The sequence below is a fragment of the Tympanuchus pallidicinctus genome, unplaced genomic scaffold (assembly GCF_026119805.1).
Source record: "Tympanuchus pallidicinctus isolate F22 unplaced genomic scaffold, pur_lepc_1.0 scaffold39, whole genome shotgun sequence".
Lineage (NCBI taxonomy): Eukaryota > Metazoa > Chordata > Aves > Galliformes > Phasianidae > Tympanuchus > Tympanuchus pallidicinctus.
In genome coordinates, this window is record NW_026294757.1 from 140109 (window position 1) to 161133 (window position 21025).

At 50.9% G+C, this 21025-nt stretch overlaps 3 protein-coding genes across 7 annotated transcripts; all 3 read right to left on the reverse strand.

Annotated features, from left to right (window-relative positions):
- Positions 1-3545, reverse strand: LOC128089109 (membrane primary amine oxidase-like). The gene is made up of 4 exons (XM_052700199.1): positions 1975-3545; positions 1511-1796; positions 801-930; positions 1-673 (listed from the first exon to the last, which is right to left on the reverse strand). Exons 1-4 carry the CDS (start codon positions 3542-3544, stop codon positions 374-376), a joined length of 2286 nt encoding a protein of 761 aa, XP_052556159.1. The 5' UTR covers position 3545; the 3' UTR covers positions 1-373.
- Positions 3546-4247: 702 nt separating this feature from the next.
- Positions 4248-11297, reverse strand: LOC128089110 (membrane primary amine oxidase-like). 3 transcript variants are annotated; one of them, XM_052700201.1, is made up of 5 exons: positions 11107-11297; positions 8312-9998; positions 5116-5401; positions 4767-4896; positions 4248-4540 (listed from the first exon to the last, which is right to left on the reverse strand). In XM_052700201.1, exons 2-5 carry the CDS (start codon positions 9876-9878, stop codon positions 4256-4258), a joined length of 2268 nt encoding a protein of 755 aa, XP_052556161.1. In that variant the 5' UTR covers positions 9879-9998; positions 11107-11297; the 3' UTR covers positions 4248-4255. The 3 variants fall into 3 exon arrangements, with proteins under 3 accessions (XP_052556161.1, XP_052556160.1, XP_052556162.1); XM_052700200.1 differs by having other exon boundaries at positions 8312-10417; XM_052700202.1 differs by lacking the exon at positions 11107-11297 and having other exon boundaries at positions 8434-8495.
- Positions 5291-20999, reverse strand: PSME3 (proteasome activator subunit 3). Of its 3 annotated transcripts, none has more exons than XR_008210450.1 (12): positions 20860-20999; positions 20282-20314; positions 19918-19980; positions 19313-19417; positions 18963-19011; positions 18232-18344; positions 17639-17707; positions 17119-17186; positions 16923-16977; positions 16582-16668; positions 15968-16104; positions 5291-5401 (listed from the first exon to the last, which is right to left on the reverse strand). XR_008210450.1 is itself a non-coding variant. In XM_052700210.1 (11 exons), the coding sequence occupies exons 1-11, from the start codon at positions 20899-20901 to the stop codon at positions 16024-16026; spliced, it is 765 nt and encodes a 254-aa protein (XP_052556170.1). In that variant the 5' UTR covers positions 20902-20999; the 3' UTR covers positions 14936-16023. The 3 variants fall into 3 exon arrangements, 1 of the variants encoding a protein (XP_052556170.1); XR_008210449.1 differs by lacking the exon at positions 5291-5401 and adding an exon at positions 14322-14613; XM_052700210.1 differs by lacking the exon at positions 5291-5401 and having other exon boundaries at positions 14936-16104.
- Positions 21000-21025: the final 26 nt, after the last annotated feature.

Sequence of the window (21025 nt, forward strand, 5' to 3'; positions counted from 1 at the left end):
TGCACTAACGTGCTTCTTTATTGGAGCTAGCTGGGCACCAGGCTGCCATCGTGCAGCATGTTCATCCTGTGCAGCATCCTTATCCCCAGTACTGTTCCCAGCGCTCAGTGCTGCCACAGCAGCTGGCACCCAGCATCACCTGGAGGAGCAGTCACCAAACAGCAAAGCTCCAAGGGCAGCTCCATCACCACAGAGGCACCTGACTACCTCGGTAGGATAGAGCCTCACATCCGTGACCTGAAGGAGGAAGCGAGCAGGGCAGGTCCCAGCCAGCTGGCTGCACTCCCTCCACCACTGGAGGCCCTCCAGGAATGCAGCCCAATGGCTGGACACTGGCTGTCTGTGCCAGCACCTGTCCTCCTCTTTGACCCCATCAGTGCCCACCAAATGGGGAGCCCAGACTGATGTTGACAAAGCCGCCGTATTGGAAGGGTGACAGGCGTGGGGCACAGGTGGCTGCAGGCAGGCAGGCGAGGGGGTTGGCTCCACACACCCCTATCCCCTGCTCGCTGCTGAAATAGATGCTGTCAGGCGAGTACAGCGAGGGGTCCTCGTCAAAGTAGTTGTAGGGCCTCAGGAAAAAGCCGACACTGTTCCCCACAGTCACTGTGTTGGGGATGTCCTCAGCATGAGGAACATGAAGGAACCCCACAGAAATCCACGCGACCAGATCCTAGGACAGAGAGGGGAGACCAGAGCATCTCATCAGCTGCAACGACCGTTCCAGCACTGTTCCCACCCGCTGTGACCATGAAGTCCCAGCCACAAGCAGTCCTATGGAGCTCAGTACTCCCACTCACCTCGTTAGCGATGGTTTCATCATTGATGAAGTCAGCAAAAGTGACAGTGGGTGTCCAAGGGTCATTCTGGTTGTAGACACTGGTGCTGGTGGGTTCCTCCTCCTTCCTCCTGGTGACAGCCAGCTTGTACCTGTTAGAGCAGGAGGCACCGTGACACCAGGCAGGGCACAGAGTGGGTGCAGCACAAGTGGCAGCTCCAGAACTATGGGACTTGCCAGCCCAATGCTTTGACTTTAGGTCTAAATTATGCAACCTCCCCCAGAACACAGGCTGTTAAATTTCACCCTGGCTGCAAGCCAGCACTGCAGTTTTCCAAAACATTTTTCCAAGAGGCATCCTGTCCTTCTGCAGAGGAGTCAAGACCTACAGATACCAATGCAGCCCTTGGGAAAACATGTGATCGTTCTAAATTAAACTCATCTGGGGTCAGATTCCTGCCTGGGAACTACTATGAACAGATGCCATTGAGCAATTTTTCTAGGGACTGTCAGAGACAAGAAGTAGATGAGCTGGTTATTTAACCCTTCCCTGCAGACAGGCTTGTCAGCAGGAGGGGATCAGGCTGGGGATGGGTGGCTGGGAAGCTTCTCAGCACCCGCAGGACGGGTATTAGTGGGTCCCCTTGGTGCAGAACACAGGGCTGCCCACGCACTGCATGCCTAGGCTGCTTGCAGCACAATTGCAGCTTGCGGCTGCAGTCCCCCACCTACCTGCCCCAACTGATGGCTTTCTCCATGGGGCTGCTGGTGGGCAGGTGCTCCCCGGGGAAGCTGACCACCTGCACTCGATAGCTGCGAAGGTGTCCCCAGCGGTTGGGCTTCGGGCCAGTGAAGGAGAGGTAGCGGGGGAGAGAGGCATTGAGGGGGAACGCCGCCTCATTCTCTCTCTCCAGCCTCTCCCGGCGGAGGAACGGCTGCTGCAGGGTGTTCTCTGGGCTCCAGGGGATGCTCACTGTCTGGTACCCCATGTCATGGGACTCCAGTGAGTTCAGCTGCCCTGTGAAGTAAAAGGGAGAATCCCCTTGAATTCCACACCCTGGGTAGGGCTGCATCTCACCAAGAAATGCAGCTAAAGAGCGGCATTTTGAGATACAGAGCATGTCTGTAGGCAAAGCGCTCACCCACCAGGCCAATGGCCTTCTCAAGCCCTGGTGACCGCACAAGATGAGACCTACCATCAATATCCAGGTCTACCTTGTAGTGAATGTGGTGCAGGTGCATCGTCCCCAGTGTGTGTGGCCCAACTCTGTTGCCATAGTCAGTGCCCTGGTCATGGAGGAAGGAAGAACTGATGTAGCCGGTGGCATGGACCCGGACCTCCACTGCCCCATTGCTGTAGAACATGAAGTCCCAGACGTAGTCATAGTTAATGAGTGTGGAGACAGCACGAATAACCAGGATGTTCTTCCGCAGCCCTCCATAGTACAAGGAGTGTGCATCAGAGAAGTGCCGCCGCAGAGGAAGGGAAGTGTCATGCTCAAAAATGCAGAGTGAATTCTGGTTGGTTCTGGGGACATCTGACTCGGACAGGTAGTGCCGATCCACATAGGTGGCCATGTAGGGACAGTCAACACCCCTGACCAGCTCGTAGGCAAATCTGCCGATGCCAAAACTGCCATCGAGGTAGCGGGTGGACATACCCCCAGGGCAGTTGGAGCCATACAGAGCTAAGGCTTCCTGCAGGCTCAGCTCATAGATTATTCTTTCCCCGCGGAAACGGATGTCGAAGAGCCGTGGGCCAGTGTTGGGGTTCATGCCAAAAGCAATGCTCCAGCCGTGGTAGGTGACACGGTTGTCCCTGACGCTGTACCGCGGCCCCTGGGGCTCAAACTGAAGTGGCCCCGGAGCACCAGGTGAGCGGAGGGGTCTCATGGAGCCCAGCACCGTGTCTTCCTGGGGCTTCTGAACCACAATCACCTTCAGCGACTTGGTCACAAATGCATTCTCCAGCTCAGCGGTGCTGGGGAAGTAGCGTCCATTGTAGAATATCTGGCGCAGGTACCACTGGGAGACATCGAGCGGCCCATGCTCCACCAGCACCTCCAGCCCCACAGGCAGGACGAAGTAACCACTGCCAGCAACGCCATGGAAGAGGACAAACCACGTGGTGCGGTCTCCGGACTTGAGGCCACGGGGTGCAGTAGTGATAGTGGCCAGGTCGGTTCCATCAGATGCACAGCATGCAGCGAGGAAGCGTGGTGCCTTCCTCAGCTCCTTCTGGATGAGCTCGTTGATGGCTGCATACTCCACACCAGTGACAGCTCTGCGGTGGTACGGCACCTTCCCCCCGTACTTCTGCACCGTGACGTCCCGGTGGTATTTCGGTGCCGGCAGTGGGCCCACCACGTACTCGGTGACGTTGGGCTCTGCCTGGGCCCCAAAGTACAGCACAGCCAGCGCCTCGCGGGGCGGGGGAGCCCCTCCGGCATCCAGGAACCGCAGCACTTCTGCCTTGGCCGGAAGCTGCACGTCCACGGAGGCAATGCAGTTGTCAGAAGGTTTGGCACGCGCTGCATCAGCCAGCGGCACCCCGAGGCTGACCCGCAGGTACTGCACCACCTGGGCCAGCTCCTCGGCTGTCAGGTCGGCAAAGACCCGGCTGTGGCCGTCGTCCGCTTCCTCCTGTGCCAAGGGCTGCTGCTGGCAGGAGCTGGGGGCCCGTGCCCGGGTCAGCAGCACGCAGACGAGGGCAAAGATTGTGGCCAGGGCCAGGAGGAGCAGCACAACCACGGTTTTCATGTTCATGGCTGCTGCTGGTTTCGAGGCTTTTTGAGTCGCTGCTTCTCCCAGCTTGGATTTGGTGGGCTGGGCGTTTTTTCTCTCTTGTCTTCTGAAGAGAGGATGGCCTGGATGAGCTCATAGGGAGGGCACATCGCAGTCCTCTCAGACGTGCCTGGATTTGCTGGAAGCCATAAAAGGCAACTCTGCTCTACTTCCTCCAGCAGACCACAGTTTTAAACGAACTCTCTGCTCCCGTCCTTCCCTGTTTGTCCCACAGGCTTCGCTGCGGCACAAGGAGGACGCAGGCGGACAGCGGGGAGAAAGGAGTGTGCCGCCGGCACTGCCTTCTCCTCGCACTCCGTGCGCTGAACACTGTGCCCCAGGACCCCCCAGCAGCCATTGCTGGAAGCATAAAACAAGACAGGCAGAATAGCACTGGATTTTTTTCTTTTTTCTTTTTTTTTTTTTTTTTAACCTGACATTAGCACTACACAGCATTTGTTGCTACAACAGAGGAAGAGCATGTTCTCCTCACTTTTACCCCTGGCATGCAGCAGTTAGCAGAGACTCTGCAGATCTCTTCTGGGCAGCATGCTTCACTCATACAGATCACTACATTATAAAAGCCACAATAAAAAGTAAAGTTGTTACAGAACTGCAAACAAAGAAAATGCCACTAAAAGAAATGAATATCCATGGGAGATCAGTCAGCCTCTAATCCTGCTTCCTGGACCTTTAAAGCCTGCTGATATTTTGGAATCCGTCATAGGTGAATGGGGGGAAGCTTGGCAAGCAGGAGGCAGTTTGGGACAGGCAGGTGATGGGGTTAACCTCACATGCCATGAAGTTCTGCTCGCTGGTGAAAAACACGCCATCGGGTGAGTAAATGGAGGGGTCCAAGTCGTAGTAGTTGTAGGGTCTCAGGAGAAAACCAACTGAATTTCCCACCGTCAAGGTGTTGGGAATATCTTCTGAGTGAGGGATATGGAGGAAACCAGCAGTTATCCAGGCCACAAGATCCTAGGCAGGAGGAGGTACATGAGTGCTGTTATTTTTGACTGAAATCTGCCTGGGGCACAGGAGAACAGAGGGTACCTCAGTGGGCACCCACAGCCCATGTTCCTACAGCCCAGCAACGCTCCAACCCACTCTCCTCATGCTTTGCTGCTGTCCCAGTGGATCCCATGAGCAATGTGTGAGGTGGTGTGGCCGGCACCAGCAGCCCATGCCTCCAGCCCCTCCTCACCTCATTGGTGATAGTTTCATTATTGATGTAGTCAGCAAAAGCGACAGTGGGGGTCCAAGGGTCGTTCTGGTTGTAGACACTGGTGCTGGTGGGTTCTTCCTCCTTCCGCCTGGTGACAGCCAGCTTGTACCTGGGGACAAGGACAGAGACAGGACCCTGGGGGCAGGGCAGAGCTAAAGGTTGCTCCCTGGAGCCTGCAGATTACCAGGCTGGTCCTATGGAGTAACCAAAGTACCGGACTGCATCAAACCCCCTCCCTCCCCACAGGAAGCATCCCTGCAGCACCGCTTCAGCCAGTGAGGCTGGAGGCATTGCAGAGTACTCAGTAACCCCATCAGAGCAGTCTGACCTTGCCCAGCTGATGGCCCTTTCCATGGAGCTGGCTTCAGGAATGTGATCCCCTGCAAAGCTGATGATTTGAATCCTGTAGCCACGTCGGTGGCCCCACTTGTTTTTTTTGTTGGTTGCAAAGTAGATGTATCTGGGCATCGTGGAGTGGAGCCGGAAGGCAGCCTGGTTCTCTGTGTCCAGGGCCTTCTCAGTGAGCCGTGGACGCTCAATCTGCTGCTCTGGGTTCCAGGGAGCCTGTGCCACCTCAAATGCCATGTCATGGGCCACCAAAGAGTTCTTCACCTCTAGGAGGACAAAGCAAAGCAGCTGAGAACTTTCCTGCAGTCAGATCCCACTCTCTCCATTGACCCTTCCTGCACCCCAGGCTCCAATCACCACTACCTGCAGACAAGAGTAACTATTGCTCCCTGGTTCTACTGCGCAATGGCATGCCATGCTCTGTAATGCAAGTTTGTTTAGCCGGTGAAACACAGCACTGTGTCATATGGTGCCATTCCTGTGCACTCTCGTCCTTGATGAGAGAACAGAAAAGGAACCTCTCCAAGGACAGAAGAACCGGTATGAGCCCTGTCTGATTAACCCAAGCACCTGACAGCCCAAGCACCGTGTTTCTGCTCACCAGAATGCATCCTGCAAGGCTGCACCAGATAGAGCATGGGCTCTGAGCACATCTGCACATTACAAAAATGGAGCAGCTCTGGTCTTTCCACAAAGATGATACAACAGCCAAGGGCTCACAGCAACAGGAGATGCACAAGAGCAAAGAAATCTAGTGATAGGATGGCCAAGAGATGATGAAGAACCCCAGCAGCAAACTTCTGCCAGCCTCCAGCACCTGCAAGGTTTGACCAGAGCTTTGGGACCAAGCCCCAGCATTGCAGGTGAAGTCAGCATGAGAGCCTGAGACCTATAAAAATGGACCCATGCAGCCACTGTTGTGCTTCTTCTCATCTTTTTTGTGACGTGGACAAAAACTTCCAATTCCATACCTCCCCTTCCAGTGACAGTTTGAGATTCCACCTGTCTTTTTCCTATTTCTTTCATTTTGCAATCCCTCCTTTTTTTTTTTTTTTTTTCCCCTCCTCCACTCCAGAAGGACTCTAAAATCATCCTAAAAGGAGTAGTTATTAAGTTTCTAGGCATTTCTCAATGAGAAACAAACAAATTTAAAATACATGGTGGTAGTTTACAGCATATGAAATGTCAACAGGAGCACAAGGATGGATTGAAACAGAAGTTGTAGAGGAAAAAAACAACCTTAACGCTCTCTATGAGAGCACATCACCTACCCCACATGTGGGAAGAAAAACTAGTGGGGGAGTCTGAAAGAACGCATAGAGAGCCCGAAAGAGACAAAACCCAGACCTACCCCCCACATCCAAATGTACTTTAAAGTTGACAGGACAAGTGCGTATTGTAGCCAGAATCCTAAATCCTACTGCTGTACCATCTCCATGGAAAAAGGAGGAGCTCATATACCCCGTGACCTGGAATTTGGCTTTGACAGTTCTGTTCTGGTAGAAGATGAAGTCTCACAGCTCCATATTGGTTTTCTGCCACCACATTAATTCAGATCCTTCTGTTTCCTGTCTCACTTCCAGCCCCTCTTCTCTGAAGGCCTTGCAGCAGGCCTTGTGTAGGGGATGCTATGCTCATGCAGCAGGACAGGGGGTAGGAGAACCCCTCAGGCACCCTGCATTGCCTCTAGTCCTGGTACTCAGCTCAGCATAAACACTTCCTTTCCCCTGCTTGGGCCTTGACATAACTCTTCTCCACTGCTCTTGCTCCAAGGTGTGCTCCAGGTGTGCAAACAAAGCAGGGAATGCAGAGATACAGCAGCCACATAAATGGACCTTTAGCTGCTTTAGTGTATAACCAAGATGTTATAGTCACAATATAATTGTGTATAATCAATAGATATCAAGATGTTATAATTGCAATATAATCAAGAGAGTAAGGCAAAGCAGACAACGATCACAAAAAGAGAATAAGTGGAAGAGCTTACCCTTGGGTTGAGCTCACCAGAAGATACCAAAGAGGGGATCTCCAGAAGAGATCCTTCCCATCTGGTAGCCAGCTCTTAAATAGGTCTAGGAGGGCTGGAGCCTGGCTCCACCCCTTCCGGCAGCACAGGTGAATCGCCTTCACCTGTGCTCCTCTGGCTGACTCAAGGCTCACCTCAGGTGATCAATCAGAGGTTCAGGCCGTGACTCAGCAGTTCCCATACATTTAGCATGCTCTCAAGCCTTGTTCACAGGAAGGGGATCAGATTCAGCTCTGTTTTTGACCGTGATGCCGAAAAGCAGCATTACTCAAGGCTACATGAAGCAGGAGTCATGGAGCTGCACTGCTGCTGGGCTTGGGCACAGGCAGCCCACAACCTCCCGATGGATCCTGCTGGTTCTCTGAATATGTAAAACATTTCCCACCCCTTTTACAGGAGCAGGTTTCAATAGAAAATATCCCACACCACCGGCTGGTGCCCTCTGCTCCAGTGCAGCCCCAATGCCTTCCTGACTTGCAGAATCTGGATCAGCCTGGGAGGGAAAATAAACCCAATGTGCTCAGCCCGTATGCACTGCAGGGCAGCACTCAGCCCTTCCCTGCAGCAGAGAGCCGCTCCCACAGGAACCCATGCCCCCACATGCAGGAGCAAGGAATACTCTGGTTCCTCGCAATAGCTGATGAGACACAGGCTCAGGATCTAGCTACACAGATTTCCTTGAAAGGGATGGAAGGACAGATGTGCAGATGGTCAGCGCTGCACACCACACAGGAGAGCACGGATTTCCCCAAGGCATGAGAGGATGCCACGAATAGCACCAGGCATTGCGGGAGCCAGCTCACACCTCTTGTGCTGCAGACAGGGCTGTGCCTGCCCCGTCTGCTCGGCCACGCTTTTGGCAACATGCACCGCGCCAGACATGGGGCCTCAAGGAAACACAGATGTTTTGCAGCTGCTACTTTTCATACTTTCCCTAGGATGAATACAGAGCTCCCAGAAAATTTCCTCTGCCTGTAACTCCATTACCTGGACAGACAACTACACACACAGAAAAAGAATTTCGCAATTAAAGGTTGGGAGACAGAAAAAGCAGAGATCTGACAGCAACTGCAAGGGACTCCAGAGACCAGAATCCCCCCCGAGACATTCTCCATTATAATGGCATAAATGAAAGGGAGGTAAGACCTACCTCCCACATCCAAGTCCACTTTATAGTTGACAAAATGGGTGTGAATTGTACCCAAGGTATGCTCCCAAACTCTATTGCCATACTGCAGACCATTCCCATGGAAAAAGGATGAGCTCGTGTACCCTGTGGCCTGGACTTTGCCTTCGATAGCCCCGTTCTGGTAGAAGATGAAGTCCCAGACATAGTCGTAGTTACCCACAGTGGTGATGGATCTAAGGACCAGCGCGGAGTTGACCATCCCACCATAGTATGACGATTGTAGGTTGGAGTAATGGCGCCGCAGAGGGGAGCCCAGGTTCTGCTCGAAAATGCAGAGGGCCGCCGTCCTCCTGCTGTAGCTCAAGCCCTCATGCAGGGTGTGTGTGTCCACATAGGTGGCCGTGTATGGGCAGTCGACCCCACGCACCAGGGGTGAGGAGTAGCGCCCAATGCCAAAGCTGCTGTCCATGTAGCGGGTGGACATCCCGCCAGGGCAGTTGGAGCCATACACTGACATTGCCTCCTGCACACTCATCTCGTACACAACCCTCTCCCCATTGTACCGGATGTCAAACAGGCGCATGCCCGTCATCACACTCATTCCAAAGGCAAAGCTCCAGGCCTGGAAGATGATGAGGTTGTTCCTGATGCTGTACCGCGGCCCCTGGGGCTCATACTGCAAGGGGAACGTCGCGGTCACCGGTGCTCGGGGCCTCATAGACGAGAAGTCCCCATCCCACGGTGCTCTTTTCACCTTCTCCACATGGACACCACCCTGCACATAGATTCTCTCCAGCTCAGACATGTCCCTGTAGTATTGGCCGTTGTAGAAGACTCTGTGGACTGCCCACTGTGTGAGATCCAGGCTGCTGTGGTCCACCAGCACCTCCAGCCCCATTGGGTGCAGGAAGAACCCACTCACATTCTGAAACATGACAAACCAGGTGAGCCGATCTCCAGACCGGGATCCACGGGGAGCAGCTGTCACAGCAGCCAGGTTGGCCCCATCATACTCCATCACTTGGTCCATGAAGGATGGAGCTGCAGGGAACACCTGTTTTTTAAAAAAATCAGCAACCTGTTTGTATTCAGCAGGCAATGCTGGTCTGCGGTGGTACGGCACCTTCCCCCCGTACTTCTGCACCGTGACGTCCCGGTGGTATTTCGGTGCCGGCAGTGGGCCCACCACGTACTCGGTGACGTTGGGCTCTGCCTGGGCCCCAAAGTACAGCACAGCCAGCGCCTCGCGGGGCGGGGGAGCCCCTCCGGCATCCAGGAACCGCAGCACTTCTGCCTTGGCCGGAAGCTGCACGTCCACGGAGGCAATGCAGTTGTCAGAAGGTTTGGCACGCGCTGCATCAGCCAGCGGCACCCCGAGGCTGACCCGCAGGTACTGCACCACCTGGGCCAGCTCCTCGGCTGTCAGGTCGGCAAAGACCCGGCTGTGGCCGTCGTCCGCTTCCTCCTGTGCCAAGGGCTGCTGCTGGCAGGAGCTGGGGGCCCGTGCCCGGGTCAGCAGCACGCAGACGAGGGCAAAGATTGTGGCCAGGGCCAGGAGGAGCAGCACAACCACGGTTTTCATGTTCATGGCTGCTGCTGGTTTCGAGGCTTTTTGAGTCGCTTTTGGAGCAGGGCTTCTGCTGCTGCTTCTGCCAGTTTATGCTGCAGTGGATGGAGTAGCAAGGAAAGTACAAAAGACTGGGAGAGGCTAGGGGAGGAGATCTGAAGTTAGTGGTGAGCAGAAAGAGCAGCTCTCACTCACTGCATCCTACTCTGCCTTCTTCCAAGAGCTGCTGCCCTGAGAGAACCACGGGGGATGCAGTCAGTGACTCAGACAAACTTCACATCACTGTTACTTTTCCAGTCCTGCCCAGTTTCCTGAGGCTGTAATAACGACAATCCTGTAGTCATACCAAGGTGGTTGGGACCACAGTGAGGCTCTCACAGACTGGGAACTGTTGCCACACTGTAGAATTTCACCTCTTTGCAACTTGTCAAATTTCCTTGTTTATCAGGCTGCTTCCTTGCAAACACTCTCCCTGGCAGCATGATTTCAAACTTGGGAGTTACTTTTTATTTTAGTTTTTAAAATCTTCTACGTGGAAGCCTTTGTGAAAACACATCCACCTGTGTAGTAGTAAAAAAAAAACTTTGGCAGGCATAGAGAGCTGGAGTTTAGGGCGATATACTGGCCCCGGTGCAGCATGAACAACTAGCTCTTAGTTTGCATCTCTGAGTATTCATTAACTAATTAATCCCCATCATTCCACTGGAACAAGTTCAAGTAAGTTTTGCCTCTGCCTCAAATTCTAAGGTAAACTGCGGTGCAGCTTCAGAGAAGTTCCCTCAAGGACAGCCTTTGATCTGTGGCATCCACACAGGCAGCGCCAGCAGCCCCCTGCTGTCCCACTGCACAGGCTGAGCAGCCACCTCCAGTGTGTCTCCCAAAGGCTGTGACAGCTCCCTCAGCCATTGCCCCCCAAAGTCTCTGCTGTTCTCACAGCATCACCGAGCAGGACGGGGGGTTCTTTGCTGCCACACAGCAAACACCAGAGACAGACAAGACACACTGCTTCAGTTGCAGTCCCTGCCTGTCCCTGAGCTGGTGCTGAGAAATACAAGCAATCCAAGAGAACCACAGCTGGAGGTTGAACCCAACATTTCCATTCCTGCTGCCAGCCTCACCTCACCTCACCCTGGCCTTCCCTTTTTCCTCCAGAGTTTCCCAGTGGCAGGCTATCCCAGCCTGCAGCACCATTTAATCTTCCTCCTCTGCTCCGGGTCTTGCCCTAGACTCAGCCTTTCCTGAGCCACACTTACCAGACATAGCACTAGCAGGCAGCTAGATGGTTTTAGGACACCCTACATTATCTTCACCACAGTGGACAGCTGTCAACCTTCTTTAACCTCAGCTGCAGCCATGCAGGCAGAGTCGCTTCATGCAAGCAGGAGTCCCTTCTGCTCACTGCCTGTTGCACCAGTAAAGCCACAGTAGTCATCTCATGTAGCTGCTGACCAGAAGAGGAGAACCCTGTGACAAAGATGCAAGTAGTGGGAAGAGACAGGACCTATGATAAAAGAGCTTTGGCAATACAGGCTGTAATATCTACAGGTTTTAGAGGTACCCTGTCCCATCAGCTTTCCACTGATCTCTAACAGCACAATCAGATGCCTGAATAGCCCTAGATTAAGTAAAAGTAGTGCTGAATTCCAAGATAGTATTCCAGCTATGAAGTCAACAAGGCTTTAAGGGTTACTTTGCGTTGGGTCCCAAGGAGAAAGTCCCTTTGGTGTAAAGCCTAGAACACAGTACTCCATTTCACTTAGAGTGCAGAGAGGAAGTGCTTTTGTACTGCTGAAGGTTGGGAACAGAGTCAAGACATACCTCCTGCCTCCAGGAATTTAACTGGCCTCTGCTGCAGCACACCTCTGCACAGCTGGGCTGAGCCTGCTGCACAAACCACATCTACCTTTACATTTCCCTGTAGCAAAAATAGCAGGTAATTTAGTTTCAACTTTGCCTATTGGTGCTGCATCTCATGTCCCTAAAAGCCAAAGCACAAGCTGCAATTAGATTGTCATTTTTTAAGCAGCAGTAATTTAAGAGAACTGGATAAACTTCACAGGCCTTACACTGCCCCACAAATGACAACTCAACCCTGCAGCTTGTCTGTCAGATGTCTGAAAATACAGTGTGGGAACACTTCTGTGCACGTTGGGGATTTGGAATGCAACAAAAGAACAGAAGCCCCAGTCAAATGATGTCCACATGATGAACAAATCCACAGCACACACCCTGGGTCCGCTCAATTAGTTGGCAATAACTGATCTCTGTGCTGCCTCTGTCCTGCTGCAGGGTACGTGCCAAGGCTGTCATGTCTAATATCATGTGTCATTTAATGATGCCCATTTCTGCTGTACCTTTCAAGCTGAAGACTTTTACAGTTTGTAACAAGAATCAGCCTGTATTTTCTGGGAGTTCTGTTCCAGAACAAATACAAGAACTAAATCCATTGCTATCCTTCAGCAGACATTTCAGGAAGCAGGGCAATTATTTGAGTCTGAAGAGATGAGAAACCCTTATCAACATGCAAGTGATAAAAATGTTGAGGGACTCTTAAGTATAACACAATACCACAGGAACAGCATCTTCTCCAAAAGGACCCTGAAGCAACTTAAAGCTAGCCTAGAATTTTGAAGATGACACATCTCACTAATAGCAGCATGACTTGTTTATGAGCTGCGTGGTACAAAAAAAAAACCAACTGTCCACAGCTCATTTCCCCAGTCTAATTAGCCCATGACTCTTCCCTACCTAACATGGAGAATTCACATCATACCAGTTTATTTTGACTATGTGGTTGCTTTTAGGCACTGCTTGTCAGTGTAACACGTCAAGTAAAATGCCAGTATCTTCCAAACAAAGCACAGTAGCTGGGAGTTTGCTGTGCTCTGCTCACATAGAAAGGTAGAGCTGGCAAAAATAGTCCCTCAAATTTATAGGAACCAAAGCACAGACAGGCAGCCTTTTGAGTCAGTGACTGCCAAGCAGCTGGGTAAAGAGTATACTGAGCACACACAAATTCTTGCCAGTTTTCCTGACACGGGTACATTCCAAGCAGATCCCAAGTCAAACTTCAGATTCAACCTCCCACTCTCTCACCTTTCACAGTCAGCTTGTGTAAAACAGACTGCTGGAAATTGCTTGACACTTACTCATGCTGGCTAGCGTTTTTGTCTGAACACAACTGCTGTGCACTTATTTCAAAGTTCTAATCTCCACTGCAAATGCAAGCTGGGATGTCTCAAGAAGCTGTGAGTTAGAGTCCTGACAGCACACTGCCGCTTCTCTGGGAAAGAAGAGCAGAAACCACCGCACCAAGGGGTGAGGATCCCAGACAATAAACCTTCCCCTGCTCCTCTGCACGAAACGTGCTTCTCACCAACACCTGTCAGCACAGCAGTGCTGGACGTTTCATCCTTCCACAGGACTGCTGGCACAGGGCTGCTGTGGGCTCCTTTTCTCCTGGCCGTATCAAGGTGGACCTCTTCTGCCATACGGCATTGAGCAATGCCAACAGTAATCTTTCCAGCAATAGCTCCTGCCTCCTCAGCCCCAGGGACCTGTGCTGTCAGTTCCTTACCCATCTTCACCAAGAAGTGTGGGCACCAGGACTTTTCCACTCCACAGGAAGCACAGTGGCCCAGCAGGAGGCAGAATACAGCTGTCTACAAGCTGCTGCTTATGCTTCGTCTTGGAGGCTGAAGACTTTGCAGACAGGTCGGCCAGGAGGCCAGGTCTCACCCAGCCTCCCAGCGCTCCTCAGGCTGGATCACAGCCCCCACCTAGTGGCAACCAAGCTGTGAGGGACACAGCCTCCCTGTCACAAAGCAGAACAGGCTGGACTTCAGCAGCTCACAGACAGGAAGCTGGGGAATGAATGCCACTTGGCTGAACACTGCAGAGCATGTCCTTGCAGCCCAGGCTGTATGCCACACGTGCTGAGGAACAGGAACGAGAACAAAAGCATGCCTCTGAGAAACGTTGAGGATGCTTTGGCCCATGTCTCCTTTGTACTGCACGCACAGTAAAATCAAGAGAATAACAGACCATCCTCTGAATACACTTGTCAGGTATGATACTCAGATGCCTGTCCTACAACACTGCAGACATCTGCTCTGCACAGATGCAGGGGCAGCTGTGAAGTGAGTTGCAGCTCTTAGAACACCATCATGCAAATGACTTGTACCTGTCCAGTTATACCTGGACCCAAGACAGCCTGAGTCCAACACAAAGGACAAGAACAGGGCAGATCTCATCAAACTCAAGCCCCTGGGCCTAATAAAAGGCATGCTGAAGGAACAGAAACAATCTTCAAAGCAGCACACGCATAGCAGTATCAACAGTCAAAAAGAAGAATGAGGAGAACATATGGAAGGAACCACTGGATGTGTGAAAGGCACGGCCAAGAGCAGACAGCAACACTGCAGAGCGATTCTAAGAGCTCAGTATCACAGACAAGGGGCTAGCTTAAAAGAATTCAAAGTACCTCATTTTAATTTCCTGATATGGTAAAAGTTTACATAGTTTCATCTGGCAAAGAGAGCTCAACAAATTAAAATAAATCAATACAAAGAAACACAAGGGGGAGTGCTGCTCCCAGATAGCAGCTACAACGCAGTTGGTTTGTTACAGAATATTTATTAGTGGGAAGACTAAGGTTGACTCACTACAAACAACAACAGAAGAGTCTATAGAAAGGGCTGGCGGCCCTCCACACTCCGGGGAAATCCCTAGGAAACCAGCAAGAGACAACATGGCTCTTAGAGGTGGAAGCAGAAAAAGAAAAAAAAAACAAAATTTAAAAAAAAAAAAAAAAAAAAGAGAGAGAGAGAGAGAGAGAGAGAGAAAGTTCATTTCTTTTGTCACTGTTGTTACAACGAAGTTAACACAACTATTAAGGCTACTGCACAATAAGAATATATGGGTGTAACGAGACCTGGGAAACAGTGAGGTTCCAGAAATAAATGATTTAACATTCCCTGAATATGGGACTTAAGTAGAAATACTATAAATAAAAAATTTGGAGCCTGCAGCATTATGGGTTCACTTCCCACACACAAAAACTGACGCAACACAACCAATCATTTCCAAAGGGGGTTGTAATGGACCATGAAATGTTCCAGCAGCTTAGAGGAGTCAGTAGGCACACAAGGGTGCTCTTTTGCAGGGGAAAGAATACAAGGTTTGCAACGGTACCAGGTGGGAATTGGCCATCCTCACCCCAAGCACTACTGTCACAGCTGGCCTGCTGTGCCTGACAGCTGGAAGCACTGCCAGAAGAAAGCAGGTTGCATTCTGATCACACATGGAATCTACCAGGAGTTTAGCATCAGACCTCTGGCTCCTCCCTTCTCTCAGCCTGGGCAAAAGCAACTTATACTGAGGAGGCATGAAGACTCCCGTGAAGTTGGTTTTAACCAAGAAAGTGACTCTAGTCAATTTGCAAATTGGAGCAGAAGCCACATGCGCTCACAACCAGCCAGTACAGCAATCAGCCCCAGTGACAAGCACCACCTTCAGCTCTGCATTGACCTGCTCAGAACCAAGGCAGAGACAGATGCGCCACACTCTACTGAGTCAAAAAAGCCACAGAACAATTACAGACCTCTCAGTGGCACTGGAACGTGGCTCTGGCCACCAACCCAGACGGGGCAGGATCCTGTCTTTGCAAATAAGTCAGTGCAGAGCATTGGCAAAGAGGCTCAGCTACAGCCAGCACTGAAGAGAGATGGCTTTCAGTGACTGCACCACCACCCAGGCCTTATCTTGTGCTGAAGACTGTCTGCCTTGTTCACAGAGACCACAGAGAAGTCTCCAGCCAAGAGATGGAACATGACAAGGGCCTGGTCTCTACTGTAGCTCCTACTCAGGTAGGAAGAAAGGCATGAAGGAATGTTCCTGCCTGGCTGGCGCTCTGCTCTCACTCTGCAGTAGCCTCTAGGGCATCCCAAAGCAGCAAGGCCTTTTTTCTTTACCAGATACTAGAGGGAGGGAGAGCTCCTGAGACCTGAATAAAACCAATCACAAAACTAGGTGAGAATTTCTTTAGATTTTAACAAAGAATGCAATACTATTTCCAGCCAGTTTCCCATCTCGATAGTCATGTAACAAACCAAGGCAATGACGGTCTTTAGTTGACTGAACAGTTCTCAAGTTCAAACGTTGACACTTAATAAAGGGTCTCAGCATTGCTGCTCCGAGGCCTCTTGATCTTCTCAATGTTTTTAAGGATCATGTCATGCAAAGTGACCTGCAAAAAGGGAGAACACAACTCAGAAATGAAGGAGGGGAGTGTCACCTAGCATTCAGGATTCACAACAACCACTGACTTGAGCAATATCATAGCTCATTCTAGTACTACTTTCAACCCCTGCTTGCAATCACATTTCTGCTTAAAATAAACACAAAAAGAAGACATCAATACAGAGTACAGAAATGGTTTCTACTGCCTGAAGAATTTAGGATTGCAGGTTCCCACAGCAGTGCACAGAATATTTTGTGCTCAGCTTTCATGAATACTCAAGTTGGAAACACCCACATCTCTGGGAGATGGTGGGGAGGCAATAAACACTTAGTTCTTCTTGCTAGTGCCAAAGCAGACCAGGAAAGACATAGGCTTCTTGCCAGGACTAGCTGTAACCATAGGGAAAGGGGAGAGCAGCAGAAGGATCGAAAGGGCTCTTTCTTTCACGTGGAGAGCCAGCGAGAGCTCTGTTTTCTCACTTACATACTGATTCCTCAGCTCTGAAATGATCAGGCGCAGACTGATGTACTCCTTCTCGTCAATCTCTGTCACTGTGCGGCGGTAGTCCTCCTGCAGGAAACAGATGCATGGCTAAGTGGCCTGAGCTCAGGTGTGCTTCCATGTACCAACTGAAGGTCCTACCTTTCACAAAGGAATCCCCCTTTCAGTTTCTTCTCTTCTGATGAAGATATTCTGTACTCTAATATAGCCCACCCTTTTCCCACAGTGCCCTTAGCTCAAAAAGGACAGTGATGGAGTAGCCCGAAGAGTCCCAGAAAGCAGCAGCACATAAACAGTAAAGCACCACTTCCCCATTTACTTACCACATGAGGGTACTTAGCTATTTTGGACACCAACTTGGCTCTTGTGATATAATACCTGTTAGGAAAATGGAGACAAATCAGACAAACAGTACCAAGATTTTTCCAGACACAACCTGCCCCTGCAAAGCTGAAGGACCTTCCCCGAAAGGTTACTTTTCCCAGCAGCACTCCCAGAGAGAGCTCTGTTTCTTCATACCTAGAAATCTGGTCCAGATAGGATGCTGCCTCACTCTCCACAGTTCGAAGCTCAGCGACTGTTTCCTCCTGCAAAGGAAGCCTTCTCATGAAATACTCATACTGAAATTGGCCGTCGTGGCTCTAGAAGTACCCTGTCTCAGCAGTTCCATGTCAAGCTCAGATTTCGATTTTAAAACCTAAACCAACTCCACCACTGCAGACACTGGATACAATCAAATGATTTGGAAGAAACCTAGAGGTCCACGCTCTTGGTGCATAGCTCTCTGCACAGTAGGGCATACAGCCTGCCAATGGCTTACGGGCTGGTTTGGCCCGGTTCCATGACTAGCAGGGCAGGGGTATCCACAGACCCATGTCCTGAGAAAGGGAAAAGGGAAAAAGGAGAAAAAGGTAGAGAGATGGGCCTTAAAACAGCGGCAACAATCTGAGGAGAAACAAACTAATTTACTAAATCAGATATCGAAACATAAGATAACACACTACAATACAAAACCACGACACAGCCAATGATATCTTACCTGAATAGAAACACCAAAGTTGTTTCCATCTTCTATCCTGGGAATTAGAAGTTGCACCCACATTTTGACCTGCAGAAGAAAGATCACTATAAACAGATCACTGCCAAGATTTTTACAGAGAAATCTTGTAATTTTTTCCAAAAGCCCCCTATGACCGTGTCTTTGCCATGCAGCTCATGATACACTCCTACAGGTTCTCCATGCTCCCACACCACTTCTGAGTAGATTAAATTTCTCATATGGCTGAGAAGCCACACAAGCATAGCAGCTTCTCAAGGGAAGCTCCCTTGATTGTGCCCAAGTGGCTCTCAGCAGGTGTTGGTTACTATGCAAGAGGGTGAAGAAAAGCCTCAAGAAAGAAGCTTGCAAAACAGACATCCTCCTTCACAAGGTGTACTACAGAACTCCCTGAGAGCTCAGAAAAGGAACATTTCCCTGCACCTACCTGTCAGACTTCACAAGTGCAGGATTCATACCACTATCATTTATAAGATACAGAGGAATCTGCTCCTTCAGCGAACCTTCACACAAGGAGCAAAAGTATTCTAGTGCCCCCATCTGCTCCAGAACTCAGGGATGCAGCCCACACCCACCGTATTACACTTCTCAATAAGCAGCCTGATCTCTGGTTTCACTTTCTCAATGATGTCCACCAGCTGCTGGTTGCTCTTCAGCATCCCATTGGGCATCACAAACACTTTGGTACCTACAGTGGCAGAGAAGGCAAATGCATCACCTCTATGTGGGAACAGATGCACCAGAAGATCAGACTAAAGGTCCACCTGAGCATCATGTCTCCTACAAAGGCTAGCAGTGGACACTGAGCCAGGACACAGCTAACCAGCGAGGAGGGGGGAAACTGGGCATGGGCTAGCCGTGATTGCCACAAAGGAAAGAAGAGAAGAAATACGGACTTAGACGAGAACTGGAGAGCTCTAGCCTGCTGAGCCTAGGTACAAGGATTTTCCTGACACACGTGTAAGAAATTATTCTGCCTCAGCTTAATCCAAAACCAGAGGTCTTCCTCCAGATGTAAAAAGCTTTTAGAATAGATCCATAGGGAGGCCAGCTGCTCATCAACACACTATGCCTAAGCAACTGCTACTCATGTCGATCAGAGAAATCCAAATCCTGCTGCTTCTAAGAGCTAGAACCTGACTCCACCACAAGAGAATATCTGTAGGTCAGGCTCTGAGGCTGCAGAGACAGGTCTGCATAAGCAGCAGATGCTGTCAGGTCAGGGCAAGTGGGACTGAAGTCATTTCATTCTCTTAAGGCACGGCTCAAGGGGCAGGCAGCAACAAAGAGACTCGGGGATTCTTACCCTGAAAGGTCTCTTCACGGTCTTCCAGCTTCCTCTTTTTCATATTTGGCTAAAATATACAAAATGTTTTACTCACAAACTAGTCGTAAGCTATAAAACTGTTGCAGAGGAAGTAAGGATAACATTAGGGCCTCTGCTACACTCCTGGTTTCTAACCATCCATCTTTAAAAACAAAGGAACGCTGTGAAGGACAGCATCACCCTCCAGCAGACTTCCCAAGATCGGGAGACCAATTCCTGAAAGCCTTTGGGAGGCTGTTTGTTAACTAAGAATATTCTAATCCAACACAGACCAGGCCATGCAGTTTTAATTATCAGAAGCAGGAGCTCAGCCAAGAGAGTAACCTTACCCCGTCCAGTCCATCATGGCTGTTTGTGAGAAGAATTGGGTCAGGCACTGGGAGATTCATGTCTGAATGGATCTGAGTGAGATCGTGAATATTCAGGATAGGCTCCTGGAAAATAATGCATACTTGTTATTTAATTATGAAATAACGACTTCTATCACAGTAAGCACAATAAGATGACAAAAGTTTTACATTTCCAAACACAAAATAAGGACGAATACAAAAAAAACTCCAACAATAGGACCGTTAGCAAGACCTCCCTCTGTCCAAGAGCAGAGTGCCAGCTCTAGATTACGATCAAAGCTATTGTCTGTCTGCAGCGCTGGGCATGCTGGAGTCCTATAGCATCATGAAGGACAGCCCAAAGCTACTGAATGCGTAAGAACAGTAAATGTGTCGATCACATGAAGAAAACTGAAACAGGAATCACTCCCTCTAGAGCTAGCAGCGTTTCAGTACATGCACGCAACAAAGCCATTGCTTCGCTTCTCTGCATTATGGTGATATACACAAGATAAATGCACAGGAAGGATCTGTTCCAGTCACATCACCTTCCAGCACACAGTTTGAAATTAAATAGAATACAGAAGATAGCACGTATATCTTACTTTCAGGAACCCATCGAGTTCTAACAGCTTCTTTGGGAAAAAGTTTGCCACTAGATCTTCAGCCTGATAGAGAAAAAAGAGATTATGAAGTGAAACAATGCCACGAATTCATCATGAGCTAACAAAAACACCAGGAAAATTGACTCTCCAAAGCCAGGAAACAGCAGAGCACATAAGTTCTGCCTTCCAACAAACTCCACACAAAGCCAAAGGGAAAAAAAAGACGTGGAGTGGGCCACAAGGCTGTATAACCTCATCTCAGCCAATGACTAAAGTGAGCTGTGCACACTTCTAAGATTACAGAAGACACTCAAACGTCAAAAAGACGTGCCAAGCTAGCTCTTTCCTCTCAGAGGATACTCACCTCGCTCGTGATCCGCTCTCTGAAGGAGTCAACCTACAGAAGAAACAAAGCAACAGTTCAGGACCATCCCCAAAAGTTCCCCAACTCAACAGTAGCTGGGCGCTGCGCCATGCACGGATGGAGCCTGCCTCAGGTCTGAACCCCGGGCACCAACTTGTTCCTGTGAGCGCACGGCGGAGGGCCGGGAGACCCCAGGATGGACGAGAAGCAGCCGAACGCAGCCCGCGCCTCCCTCACTTGCACGGGCCGAGTTCCAAAAGCCAACGCACGGCGCGAGGAGCCCAGAACAAAAGCCGCGAGGCCGCAGACCGCCAGCTTCAGCGCAGGCTGAACGCAGCACACACCGAGCGGAAACAGCGCGGGCGCGGCCCGGCCAGGGCCCAGCAGGAGACTCCGATCGGACAGCGGCGGAAGAGGAGCGGCGGGGCGGAGTGGGCCGGGCCGCGCTAGGGAGGCGCGGAGAAACGGCTGAACGGCCCCCGCGGAGGTGCCGGGCCCGCCCCGAGGCCCGGGCAGACTCCACGGGGAGGGCTGGCAGCAGCGGCGGGCCGTTAAGCAGCCGAGAGCAGCGGGCGCACCTTGAGCTTCACCTCCGGGTCCACCTTGAGCAGCGAGGCCATACCGGCAGGTGCGAATCCGGGTCTCGCCGTGCCACGGGCCGCGCCTGCCGCCACCCCACCGCCGGCTCCGCTGCCGCCGGAAGTGAGGTCACGCCGCGTGCTGCCAATAGCAGCTCGCTCGCTC

Bases quoted from the DNA above. Each gene is read 5' to 3' on its own strand.
- LOC128089109 (XM_052700199.1), bottom strand. From the start codon at position 3,544: ATGAACATGAAAACCGTGGTTGTGCTGCTCCTCCTGGCCCTGGCCACA. The intron at 1,797-1,974 runs GTAGGTCTCATC...TTTACTTCACAG, and splicing joins GGTAGACCTGGATATTGATG to GGCAGCTGAACTCACTGGAG. The intron at 931-1,510 runs GTAGGTGGGGGA...CTGCTCTAACAG, and splicing joins AAAGCCATCAGTTGGGGCAG to GTACAAGCTGGCTGTCACCA.
- LOC128089110 (XM_052700201.1), bottom strand. From the start codon at position 9,878: ATGAACATGAAAACCGTGGTTGTGCTGCTCCTCCTGGCCCTGGCCACA. The intron at 5,402-8,311 runs GTAGGTCTTACC...TTGTCCTCCTAG, and splicing joins AGTGGACTTGGATGTGGGAG to AGGTGAAGAACTCTTTGGTG. The intron at 4,897-5,115 runs GTCAGACTGCTC...CCTTGTCCCCAG, and splicing joins AGGGCCATCAGCTGGGCAAG to GTACAAGCTGGCTGTCACCA.
- PSME3 (XM_052700210.1), bottom strand. From the start codon at position 20,901: ATGGCCTCGCTGCTCAAGGTGGACCCGGAGGTGAAGCTCAAG. The intron at 18,345-18,962 runs GTAAGAATCCCC...CTGCCACTGTAG, and splicing joins CCGTGAAGAGACCTTTCAGG to GTACCAAAGTGTTTGTGATG. The intron at 16,105-16,581 runs GTAAGTGAGAAA...CCCTTTTTGCAG, and splicing joins CAGAGCTGAGGAATCAGTAT to GTCACTTTGCATGACATGAT.